This window comes from Symphodus melops, assembly GCF_947650265.1.
Source record: "Symphodus melops genome assembly, chromosome: 19".
NCBI classification, from domain to species: domain Eukaryota; kingdom Metazoa; phylum Chordata; class Actinopteri; order Labriformes; family Labridae; genus Symphodus; species Symphodus melops.
In genome coordinates, this window is record NC_136709.1 from 14840897 (window position 1) to 14854259 (window position 13363).

Below are 13363 nucleotides of genomic sequence, written 5' to 3' on the forward strand. Positions count from 1 at the left end.
TCAGAAGAGCAACAGGGAATATGTACCAAAATGAATTTTAGTTGGAGGTCTTCACTTAGTTAATAACTCACATCAGAGCCAGGGAACATCATGTGCCCATATAGAAAACAACCCATTCACTTGTATTTAATTGAGCCAATTAGGTTATGAGTGCTGTGCAAAGAGCCCAACATGGAGAGGATGACCAACCGTCTTCAAAGGAACAGAATGGAAAATGGAAAAAAAGAGCTTTTCCAAATAAGTATTATGTACTGATGTTAAGTGAGAGCATATTATTAAAAAAATAACCTGGAATATAGAGCTCTTCTCTGATATCTGCTCCTCAGAATCAGCCCCTGCGTTTATCTTGGGAAAAGAAGTCTCAATTCCTCTCAGGAGGGAGTCTAACCAGGCGCTGTCCTCTTCCCACTGAGACCACATCTGAGACAGAAGGAGAAATGCAGAAGGTTGTGATAAGGACATAAATTGTGATTTTATAATCTAATCTAATATTGCATGAACTTGATCCCTCTATGGTTACTTGTGTATACATTTACATGAGAAATACTTGTGTATATTATCTTCATATTTTCACTAAATTCAAAATTTCTTACATTTTCTTCTCAGTGCATGTTTCATTGTTTTATAATTTCAAATTTAAATGGATACAATGCACAACCTGTAATGTTTCCTGCATCCTAGTAACTCTCTCCAGTCCAATCTGCTGAAGTCGAGTCACCTCATCTTTAAGGCCTATCGCTACAGCCTCCCACCTCCGGAGGCCGCTCTCAGGGATTCTCTGGGTCAAGTACTGCAGGGTCCCAAAATGATGGCCCAGGAACTGAAGCATTTTCTGATAGTAGAAAGAGTTCAACCATTTTAACTTCACATTTTCAGTCAACAGTGAACTCTTGAACAGTATTGCCTCTATACTGACCGTATGACTGCTAAGCTGCTGTTGGAGCTGAGATTTGTCATGCAGCTCTGTGTCAGGCTGCTGTGAGAGGCGTTCAGAGCCCAAATAGATGAGCTCCTCTAAGCTGTGGACCAGGCGCTCATACAGCTGCTGCAGTTCCGAACTGCTCTTCAGCTCATCACAGCATGAGCGAACACCACCAAGAGATGTGTCCAGCTCACCCTGCACATAGAATAATAGTTGTTTAATATTTTTTTGAGTTTGAGATATTACAATTTGCCACATATATCACATTAAGCAGCAGATACCTGCAGCCGCTTGGCCTGCTGGAGGTGAGATGTAGACATGTTGTGTTGGTCAGCCTCCTCAAGGAGAAAGCTCACCTGCTCAACCTGCTGCTGTAGAGAGTCCTGCATCTGAGCCACAGCCTACAAAAACACATAAAAACACAAATCCCTAGCTTTCACTCAAGAAAAAAAAAAAAAATTCAACTGCTTTGGGCTTCAATAGAAACATTGAACAAAAATGCCTATCATATCTGTGTGAGGTGACATTTATTTCAGCAGATTAATTTTAATTATTTTTTTTTATCACATGAAACATGTTGTTTTTGAAAGTGTAGCTGCTGATTGCATTTCTGTCTAAAAATTCTTATTATTATTCTTATATTAAAAAAAACAATAAAAAAAAAAACAGTACCTGTAACTGTTGGTTAGGATCCAAGGTTCCTTTAAATGAATTAATGTTTTGTTGTACAGTTGTCTGGTTAGAAGTGAAGGCTGCATGCAACTCATTTAGTTGTATCTGTTGGTCAAACAAAAACACTGGTTCATCAGTTAAACAATGTTTTTTTTTTTTAAATCTTAAATACACAGGGAAAGGTTACTTATTACTTATTAAGGTTAATTTTAAGACTTTTAAAGATATCAAGGTTTACATGTATGATTATTGCAAGATTAGATAGGGATACAATATGAGTATAGATTCATTTTGTAAAGGAGGTGAGTTACAGTTTAGTAGTGAAACAATGACAAAAGACAATTCATACAGATTATAACAAGTACAGTGTAGAGATGAGTCTGTGATTCTACATCACTTGTAGTTCAGTTTAGTTCAGTGTCTTCTTGTTTCTACTTGTACCATATCTGACCTGGTGCTTTGCAGTTTCGTCCTGCAGCTTTCTGAGCTGTTTCTCGCTGCAGCTCAGGGCAGCCTGGACCACAGGAAGAACTCTACACACATCATCCATGCACTGCTGACCACACTCTGAACCAAGGAGACGGGCCACTTTTGGCCCCTGAGAGTCCAGCTCATTGCTGAGGGTACCCATCTCTACAGTCAGACTCTGAAAAGAAAATAAGCATTTAATTATAATGTGAATACCTAGTGTTCTTACAATCATGAATGAAGGAATGGTATCGAAAGGCTCTTAGGTATATAAAAAAAAAAAAAAAAAGAGATTATAAAATAAATTAATCTGTTCCTCGTTCCATCACAGATTAAAAGATGGCAGCAATGCAACTCTTAGTTGGTTTATAATGTGAAAAATCAATTACAAATCAAAATAATCAAATGATTATGAATCCCACCTGCAGCTGTAGAAGCCTTCTCTGTGTGTCCTCCTCGGGTGTCCTCCCAGCAGGTGAGAGCAGCACGTTATTGATGGAGGACAGAGACAAGGACGTGCCGTGCAAAACATGAAACAAACCCTCATCCAGAGTCTGATAGGAACCGTCCTCATGGGAGGCCTGGGGTCAGAAAGGTTATTCTAATTATATACAAGCCATGGCAAATGTTGTATGCAAGAACGGTGTCAGTAAGGTGGAACTATTTCAATTGAGTGATGATGCATTTTTGTAATCTTTTATCCAGCACAGGACATCATGAACAGGAGGAATCTGCTGTGTAGCCCAAACCTCTTCATTAGTGCAAACTAGGACTGACAGTCTGACCTCACTTTTATTTCAAATGAGATCACAAAACGACAGAAAATTTAATCCATGACTCGCCTTTTTTATAATCAGTGTTTTTATTGTTATTGTTTCGGGATTGAGAACAGGGTGCATCTTTAATATGTGTTGTTAGGTCGGGTAGCTATAAAGGTTTGATATGATAAAAAACTATACCATAAAGTCTGGGCTACATGTTCAAGCAACTTTCGCCTCCAGCCTATCATGTGAATAATTTTCGATAAACGTGATAAAGATCCCACACCTGACCCAGACGATGTGTGGCTGTGTGTCCCAGCTCTCTGAGAAGGCTGATGTGAGTTTGAAGCTCTTTCAGGGCTCGTGTGCCAATCATACGTCCTGCTGTTCCATCACCGCGCCTCACATATGAGTCTGACACCTTCAGAGGAAGAGAGAGACAGAGTAAAGAAGCTAGAGGGATTCTGAAATGAACATGACTCCCATCAGGCCCTGCAGGAGGCCCCAAAACACCACAGAGACAACAAAGTGCCTTCTGCGCAAAGGAGGTGATAACCAAGCATGGCGAGAACAACCATTTTTCTTTTCTGTCTTGTGTTAGGAGAGTGATAATCAAGCCCTTCAGGCATCACGATGAAGATCCTACCTCAGAGGGAGGAAGCAGAAAGCTCTCCTCCACAGCCAGCAGGCGGCTGTGAAGGCGATCCCACTTCTTCTGAGCAGAGTCCTCGTTCACATCAGGCTCAGCAGGAGGCGGCCTGCTGGGAGAGAAAAGAGGCTGAAAATTAACGTTTCATATCTCTTTCTTTCTTGAACGCGTGGGCTCAAATCAGACCTCGGCCCATTGCTGCACGTCATCTCCCACTCTCACCTCCTAACATTTCCTGTCTAACTACTCTTGTGCTATCAATAAAATGACAAGATGCTCCCCCCCCAAAAATTTATTTTTAAAAAAAACAAGAAAAAAAGATATTAAAAAAGAATTCTATGTATTCTATGTATATAACTAACTTTATATACATTTTAACTTTTACACAAAGATGCTGTCCAAAATGCTGGTAACATTGAAACAATGCTTTTGGTAAAAATGGAAGGATATGAAAAACCAAAAAGTACAATAAAGCTGAAAGAAGAAGTCAAACTAAAACGAATACCCGTCAAGTGTTAAAGTTGACTCGTTACCGTGGTGACATAGGGCTGTGTTCCTCTGTTTCTTGGCTGTAGAGTCGGCCTCTGCTGCCCTGCCTGGCAATGGCCCGAGTCAGTCCTCTCTGTTCTGTCAGCTCGTGCTCCAACTCCTGCTCAACACAACACCGTTACATGAAACTTCGTTGCAACAGTGTCAACGCAACAAATGATATTTTGAGATGCAGTGAGTCGTCACAATCCACACATATCCTGCTCATTTACCACAAGACAAGTGCCCTCTTGGCTGGTGTTTATGCATGAGTTTTTTTTGGCACTGTCATACATAAAGGTAGACATGTTACCAAACTTGTATACGATGAGTGTCTTCACAGTAAGAATTGTCATTGAACAAGTTTAGGGTGTTGCCACTGGTGTTTGTGACCTCAGAGTGCTGTGTGACAGGGCGCGGCTCATCTGGGTGTGTTTGCCACGCAGTGTGCTAGTCTTGCACCACATTAATGTTAAAGAAGATACAGAGCAAAAAAATAAATTAAAAAATGTATGGTCAAATTGATCTTTTAGTGATGCATAATCCTCATAGAGAAGGTTTTTTTTTTTTTTTACATCTAGCTGTCTCTGCATCATGAGCAGTTAGTAGTAGAGTTGTGCACCTTCTGCTGCTGCAGGCTGCTCTGTCTCAGGAGTTTGTTTTTTGGTGAGGAGAAAATCTCCTGAACGCTGCTGCTGGACTCCAGGTGGCGCTCTGACTCGGATTCTGACTTCTAAAAGAGAAGAAGTTGAAGAAAAAACAGATCAGGTCTATCATCATGTTGGTGAGGAAAAACTTCAAGTAAGGTCTGATCAATATTGAAACATTTTCTTTCTAAGGCATATTTTGCGATATTTCAAAACCAAGTCGTTTTTTGCAACCAAGAGTTTATGCAGGCATGAATATGTGTAATCAACATTTGAATCATACAACCATCATGTTGAATTATTATGGACTTTAAATCTATTTTCTTTGTCCCACATGGTAAGAGAAAAAAATGTGACAGTATTAGTATTAAGTATTAAGATAACCATATAAAGTGCAATACCTCAATTAAGGTGAAATAATTCATAATAGTTAAAGCTTAAACGACTTGCGAAATGAATCCAATGCAAATCTCAAAAACTTCTGGTACTAAATTGCCATGAATTATAGTGTTATTATAAATGTCTGCTGTCAGGCAAGAAAATATTTAGTTTCCTGCAGAAAGAGAAAAAAAACATTCTCAACAGTGTAACGTTTCACAATTAGCTACATATTTTACAGTTAATTGACAGCAGGATTAGATTTATTTATTTTTTTGTCAAAATAAACAACTTACACATGCACAGGACAATCAGCAATGTGATAAAAAAAAAGTTGTGCTCTATCCACAGGGGGGTGCCAAAATCAACACAAAAGGAAAGTTCTTAACATGAGCTTTAAATATACTTCTAATCAGAGTGAACAATTCAACTCCTTAAAACACATTAATTGGGGCTTGATGGACTACACTTACTTGACATTGAACTTAGCAATACCTTTCTTCAATTGTTTTCTCCAGCCTAAACCTTTGCTAAAACATCACCAGGCAGTCATTTGTCTCAGTTACTTCATTTGTTCAAGAAGACTTTTGTCTTGAACTGTATCCACAGCTTGATTTCTCTTCTGCAGGTAAACAGACGTGCCCTCACACTGAGGCAGAAGCCTTTAACCAGCCGCCTGTGAGCGTGTAATGGTTTATTTGCAAACTGGTTAATAATTATCAAGGAGAAACTTTGAAACATGTGCAGTGTCTGCTCTGTTATCACTCACTGAAATAACTATTTCCAATCCCTTATCTCTTACACCTGTAGTCTAAGACTAAGTCTGAGACTAAATGAGAGAGAGTATAGCTTTATGGATTGGACTATTACATTGGAAAGGAAGGTTCATTTTTATAGGTAAGTTCATTCAAAACTAATAGAAAAAAGTCACAATGCCCATCCAGATATAATCCACACAGATGTAATTATATCATGACAACCAAGCATGAATTGAATTCCAAATTTAAGCTATTGGATGACTGAAAATCACTGATCACTCAGGCCAAAAATTAAAGACAAATGCAAACTAAATTTGCAGTAAGTCCACTTTAGGCAGCTGATTAGCAATTGGCCGGGGACTACAGCTGGAAATTATCCACAAAGGCTAAAGCTGCTACTTTAATGTAAAAGGGGATTGTATTTGTACATGAAATAATAAACTAATAAACTAAAGTCATATTGATAGAAACATGATATTTTATTCCATAGAATTTATAAAACATTGACGTAGCTCAGTGACATCACCAATTAGCTAATGCTATCTTCACCTAACTTTTGGTTAACCTAGTGACAAGCAGAGATGGAGTAATGGCAGGCACGAAAGTCTCCTAACAAACGGCTACAACACAAATGGTTGTACTCCGCTACGACCCTAATTATGCATTACTCTTATCCTTCATAATATCAATATGGACGAGTTGTCAAAACAAATTCCCCAGTACAGATATTTTTGTGTACCAGGCTGGAAACATGTTTGTGTTTGCTGTCAAAATTTGCATTTTATAATGGCCGCTGTTGACTTTGGCACCCCCTGGGGACAGGGCAGGTACGTCTTTTCGCTTATCTTATCCTATAACATGCACAAGTAATGTTTTCTGACAAGTGGCATGTAGTGCTTTTTCTGCCTGCTGCAGGCAGATGTCTCTCTCACTGTTGCTGTGGAAATTGTAGGTACAGCTTTCTCTACAGCATGCTGTAAATCACATTATCTTACACCTACCCTGTGGCACTATTACAGGTTTTAAAAAAAAACTTCATAGAAATAATTAATCTTGATGCTTGTGGTCTGTTTTATTTTTGCCGGTCATATAGACACAGCAATGTTAATGTCAGTTTGTTTTATAACCAGATGAAAACTCCTCACAGGAGCTGTAAACTAAAATCCAGTAATTTCGAGTAGATGTACCTGTTCCTGCGACTCTTTGTGAGCAGTGACTTTCTCCTCTCCCTGTCGCTCCTGCAGCAGCTGTTGGAAACAGACCAGGTTTGCCTTCAGCAGCTCCAGTTTGGAGGAGAGATGCTCAGCTGCGTCCTGCTGAGACCCCATAGCTCCCAGTTCATCCTGCTGCTGGTCAGAGGGCGAGCCAGTTGCTGAGATACTGGCGACCTTCTGCTCGATCTCCAGGAACATCACCTGCACATTAAGAAACACACTTATCTCATGTCAAAATAACTTATATGTATTACTTGTGTATATTCAATTTCATTTTCAACATTTATAGTGAAAGAGATTTATATTCTTCACTGAGGTCAGATTCGACACATGTACTTACATAGTTACATTTATATCTCTGTCATGAATAAGGTTTCTCTTCAGTGTATTTGAATGGAAAAATAGATCCTATCAGTGGTTGTTTGTTTGCCCTCAAAGCTTCATTCAAATGTGACCTGACTGTGAGACGTGTGTAAACACTAAAACTTTAATGGTGGCTCAGGTTATTCTCTCAGTGTAAGCAAAGTGAATCATGGGAGAAAAATGTCAGCCAAAGCTTTAAGTTGTGGACAGGATAATGAAGAACTCTACAGGCAGGACTGAGAGCTTTTATAACAGAATCAATTCATTTAAATTACCAACATTTCTCACTTGTGAAATTTGCTAAAAACATACTGTGACAAGGAGAAACATGAAATGTCTGTCATATGTGGCCACTGGCTTATTGTGAACATTTATTTATGAATATTGGTAATACTGTAGTTTACTGCAAAGTGTGTTTACACTGCAGGTCACACCTACACGTTCACACCCATTCACACCCTGGTGGCAGAGGCTGCTATGTAAAGAGTCCCATTCATACACATTCATACACCGGCGAATGTGCATGAATATGATTAGGATTGTTCATAATGTAACTCTTTAATCGAGTTTAATAGAGTATGGAAATAGTAATTCTTGTCAATGATGGTATTGTTTACTTTTCTCGGTCCTAAAGAGGGATCTGACTAACCCTGGGAGTGACCCAGGTATACCCCCTGGTGGGGGCGGAGCTTACCTGACAGGTGAGGAGTTGCTGCTCCACGCTATCCTGCATAGTCGTTGATCCAACACCAACATCAGAAGCAGCAGCAGATCCTGCAGCTACCAGGCTCCTCTGGGCTTTCTGCAGCAACAGCTCCAGCTGAGCGATCCTCTCCAGGCATGCATGGAGGACACCTTCAGCAGGGCGAAGCCCAGGTCTTGGGGGCTCCTCCGGGCCCTGGGACACAAACACAACACACCCGGCTAAACCTCTCTGCTCCAGGGTTGCAGGTAGAGAGGAAAGAGAGGGGAGAGGGAGCTGGACTGAGCTCTCTGTAGCTTTAATTAGACTCCACCTGAGCAGGTTGTAGCTCTAATATTAATCTTAACAAGTAATCCTGGCCCCTCATTCTTCTTCTAACACCAACACTTTCAGTCTCTTCCCTCTGCCTGGCTCTATATCTGTCTATCTTTCTCTCGCTCTCTGCTCCTCCCACCTGTGGCAGAAACCACTTCCTGGAGCAACGTCAAGGCTCCAGTGACAGCGACGCTTTATCACAGGACAGAGAATGACAGAGAGAAAGAAAAGAGGCCTCAGGCTGCAGGGGTGGAGCTGAGAGGGCGAGACAGGCAAGCTGAGTAAGCAGTTAACACAGAAACACTGGCCTACTTCCTCCTAAAAATGTTACAGCTTGTTAGCTGTCAGTCATCTGTTCTTCTGCTCTTAAAGAGTTTTTTTTCCCTTTACAGTTTTTCTTTACTTTTTTGACCCCCACTCCCCTCTTTTAAATAAAGAGCATTGTGAATTGGGCAAGTTCAAACTCCAAACTTTTCTAGTAGAGGATTTAAAGCAGGCTTAAAGAGAGGTGAACTCCAAGAGTCAACAAAACCTGCATTGAATGGCATCCAGCTTTGATGTCAACTGTACAAAACCCTATTTTATGAAAGGAACTGAATAAGTAACAGTATGAAACAACTGTTACACAGTTCAACATAGTAAGTAAGCACAAAGACAGAATTATGTTCATTTTGATTACTTACGTTGTGTCTTAAATGTATAATTTGTGACTACAATTCCCAGATAATGGTCGACAAATTATCTAGTCCTTCCTGCTTGTGCTTCCATGAAGAACTCAGAAAAGAGGACACAACATGGTGTTAAAACTTGGAAATAAAAAAAAACCTACAAGATTTATTATCCGTGTGGCTTTCAATAACTCGGCTGGCCCTTGTTGACACTATTTATCTGCTCACAGTAAGGGTGTACAGTGTGTGATGGGATTGGACCAAGCAGAAGGAAAATTGGGGCGTGTATGAAAGAGAATGAAAATGACTGCTGTTCCTTTAAATAGAATGTGTTTTTTTTTTTAAATGTATAGTGATGTGTAGAGATTAAGTCAAAATCAAATTTACACATTTAATACACATTTAGGCAAATGTATCTAATATTTTACTCTGGTCCTCCTAGGCACGTAGGCTCTGTAAGTGTACACTGACAACTGTAAGTGAAAACATTTATCAAAATAACACTAATGTTAAATGCATAATAGCAAATCTGGCATTCAGCAGGGATGGGGGAGTATTAATAAATCTATAAAATTGTGTTATCAGGTCAAACTTGTAATCAATCTCAAAACCATTTTGTAGATGGTTATCTTGTAATGAAACATCAGTTGTGTCAATTCAGTGCATCAGTTTGTTATTTTTGTGCAACCAGGCCTCGACTCTGCATCCACTCCTGCACGGTTAGAGGGTTAGGAGGAGGACGGCGCTTTCCTTTTTTTTGTGTGCATCATGCTTTTAGCCAGGCAGCAGAATTTTACTTACAAGGGGCAACACAGGCTTTTACATGTGCGGAATAACTAGTCCAGGAATTTTCAGTTTGTTGGCTACAGCTGTATTTTGTTTTAAAGGGACCAGGACTTATTCCAAATGTTGGAAATCTCCACTGCTGCCTACCTCACTGCTGATCTTACAAGAATACAGCATATAAAACCCCTGATTTCCTCCATATTTTTAATTTAATATTTGTCTTGGTAAAGGGTGAAGATTCTTTGACCTTTACGTGGCCAGTAGGGATGCAGGTATGTGTGTGTCATCATCCCCTGTGGGTCCACCCCCGCCTCTCTGTCCCTTCATTAGCTCCAGACACAGAGAAAGAGACACGGAGGAGTGGATCACTGTTGTGTTTTTATTTGTATTTGTGCTCTTGTTTGGATATGTAGACAGAATGGAAGGGAAAAAAATAGAAAAAGGTACAAGTATACAGAACATGCCATGTAATGTAAGACATCTCAGTACTGCTGCTTCCAGGTGAAACCTCTTAAACCTCCAAAAAAAGGGCACCTTCTCTGGCTCTGTTACTGTTTTTAAATGAAATCTGAATGAGTAAATGAAGCATAATAACATCGTTTTTGATGACTTGAGTACGATCCTTATCATGTGTTTATACTTAAGTATTACCTAATTTGGAGTCAAGTGGTTTTCACCTGCCCACAGCAGTGTGTTAATCCGTATTCATGTCAAACCAGTGCATTTTCATGGTCAACATTTGTCTTTATAAAGGAACTTTCTGAGTCATAAAATCTCCAACAATTCATTAAAATGTTCAGCTCATGGAAATACAAATTGCAGATGCATATGAGCAAGCAAACACGAGTTTATTTTAACAGTTAGACTCTGCTTTTGTTGGCAAAAGCTCAGATAACACATGAAAAGTCAACAATCAAAGAGATTAACTATTTTCAATTGCTATTTCATATATGATACATAAAAAAATCACAGAATATGCAAGTACAATTCTTTCTGCCTTTTATAAAAACATTGTAACCAATCAGATTCAATGTCCATGCAAAAGCTTATTTAAGAGCAGAACGCTCAAAACCATCCACCTCACATGCTAAATACTATCAGTCTGCTCGCAGCTTGTGGTGAAAGAGCACCCGTCACCCTGGCAACCACTTCTCACGTAGTTTCAAAAAATGTTCAGAGTCATCTGGAACCACGCATCTCAGAGGTTAGCGCTTGTCAAAGAATATGCAGAACTACTCTGAGGACAGGCCAGCTCACTAGTCCTTCATGTAAACACACATGGCACACATCTGATTGAACCACTCAGTCCTATCTTTTACTTTATTCTCCATGTCTCAATACGAAACACTGATTAAAAATCAAATGTAAACAAACTGTCCCAAACTCTTAAATGTCAGAAGCCAATACTTGGAATTTATCTGCCATGTAAATGCACCGAGGGATGAAAATGATCCGTGTTCTAGAAAAACAACATGGAGTTCTAGAATTTGTTCTAAGGGTGGGAAATGCTTTCTAGATGCACTTCTAAAAAGATGATTAGGGTGTTTGGTAATCTAGAAAAAAAGTCCCCACTATGATCTAGACCTTGTTCTACAAGATTCTAGAGAAAGACGTCAAATGAAGACTAGATTGTAGAGGAAAATAAAAGCTCTGTGATGAATGGTTCGGTCTTATAAGTCTGGTCGTGTTGTAGAGATTTCAGAAAAACCCTCCTTTCAGACTGGAGACGAGAAGATCAGAAGTCTCATCTCGAATAAATGCAAAGATCTAGAACAGGTTCTGGAGGAGACGTGTGTTCTAGTTTGATTTTACGAGGCACGAGTTGGTCTGAGATTTAGTTGGGTTACAAAAAAACTGGTTCAAGATAGAAGGGAAAAAAAAGTGTACAGCTAATTCTAGAAAGAGGTCGAAGGCTCGATTTTGCACACTACTCTAGAAGAAGTTCAGGAGGAAGTACAACGCTCTAGTCGTACAAGCTCTAGATCTAGGAGACTACGCATTTCTGCTGGGACGCAGACTCGGCTTTGGAGACTTTTACTGTGGCGGTTGTGTTTACCATGCTCTCGGGCAGGGACTGAGTTCTGACTGTGGCCACGGGTTTTGATAAAGCTTCAGATGAACTTGCTTCTGCGGTGTCAGACGGGGTCTCAACATCCTGAAGAAACATGAGCAGGGTTAGAAGATCAGTTAGGTCAGTCAGTTATATACACGGAGCATTCAGTCCACCACAGGATGACAGATCACACAGTTACTGACACACTCGGTTATGGACTTATATTAAGGGATGTTATTGACAAAGTTTTGTTAAAAAATCCTGTTTACTGTTGTATTGTAAAACTTTAAGTATGGCTCTTATTGGCTCTTTATAAATGTAATGCGTTCTCCAAATGAAGCCACAACTATGACAACTGACATAAATAGTATAAGAAATAACCACAAGCATGTATACTTACGATGAATAGCTTGATACTGGTAGTAATGTGTTTTTTGTCTTGGTTAATAAACCCAATAAACGCAGAAAAACTCAATGGGCCTCATTCATCAAACGCTCTCAAAGGGACTGATCTGATATTAAAACCCACATGGACATTCACCAGCAGTTTTGTTTTCTGCGATTTGTTCTTAGTCGACAAAAACAAATATCTGAAGAAAACTCAGTGTGCTGATATACCAACGCAAAATGATGTGTTCCTGTGTTTTTACAAATTCATGTATGAATGCATGATTTAAATTTAGTCTTATGCCCTTATGTGGGCATAAAAGGGGCGTTTCTCGATGCTAATAAGGAATGACTTTCCAACCCTGTCTGCGTCACACAGCTCCCTCAGCCCGTTCCTCCGTCTAAACACATCAATAGTTTTAAAAGAAGAGATCGGAGATCATTTCTTCACCTCTTTCAAAAGGCTGTTTTAAAACAGCTGGTCAAACAAAAAGGGTTACGTAAGGTCGTTACTATTTTTGTTTGTTTGTTTTGTTCTATTCTTCTGTTTTTCTAACTATTTCTGCCAGTTAAGTTTTTTCTCTCCTATCTGTTTGTTCTTTAGTGAAGCGCTTGCTTTTTCTGTATGACAGGTGCTGTATAAATAAAGCTGAGTTGTGTTGAGTATTTGATGGTTTAGTTACCTGCTGAGCTTCTTCAGTTTGTTCAGTCCTTTGTTCAGAGGCAGCGTCGGCCTCTTTTTCAGGCGACCAAGCCATGGGCTCCTAACGTCCCAAGAGACAAATGTGAATTAATTTCCATGAAAAATAAAGCAATCAAGATGTAAAATGCCTGAAAGAGAGAGTAATGTTTGTATGGGTGTGTGAGTTAACAGCATCTACTGCTTTGTCACACAAACTTTAAAAAAAAAAAACACTGTTCAATACCACCCTCTAGAGGAAGAATCCTAAAAACAGACGTGCAGGGAGGAAGAACAGAATAGGAAACACAAATGGAAAGTGAAGTGATTAAAGGGAATTATTCCTCCATCAGTGAAGGGTTTTTACAAGCTGAAGCACCTGCTATGATGAGTATAAGAAGAGATGGAAGCA

The 13363-nt window shown here is 39.6% G+C and overlaps 1 protein-coding gene across 7 annotated transcripts in view; it reads right to left on the reverse strand.

The window, feature by feature from the left end:
- syne2b (spectrin repeat containing, nuclear envelope 2b) overlaps positions 1-13363 on the reverse strand; it is a 95668-nt gene that overhangs the window by 40035 nt on the left and 42270 nt on the right. For 4 of the 7 annotated variants that reach the window (XM_079370253.1, XM_079370249.1, XM_079370251.1 and 1 more), the window contains 15 exons: positions 12956-13036; positions 11889-11987; positions 8055-8258; positions 6971-7198; positions 4623-4733; positions 4006-4121; positions 3470-3584; positions 3110-3244; positions 2485-2643; positions 2046-2240; positions 1595-1699; positions 1204-1323; positions 917-1117; positions 659-832; positions 289-420 (listed from right to left, as the gene is read on the reverse strand). In XM_079370253.1, coding sequence (XP_079226379.1) covers positions 289-420; positions 659-832; positions 917-1117; positions 1204-1323; positions 1595-1699; positions 2046-2240; positions 2485-2643; positions 3110-3244; positions 3470-3584; positions 4006-4121; positions 4623-4733; positions 6971-7198; positions 8055-8258; positions 11889-11987; positions 12956-13036 — 2175 coding nt within the window. The remainder of the gene's footprint in view (positions 1-288; positions 421-658; positions 833-916; positions 1118-1203; positions 1324-1594; positions 1700-2045; positions 2241-2484; positions 2644-3109; positions 3245-3469; positions 3585-4005; positions 4122-4622; positions 4734-6970; positions 7199-8054; positions 8259-11888; positions 11988-12955; positions 13037-13363) is intronic. The other 3 variants (XM_079370248.1, XM_079370250.1, XM_079370252.1) reach the window with 3 other exon arrangements.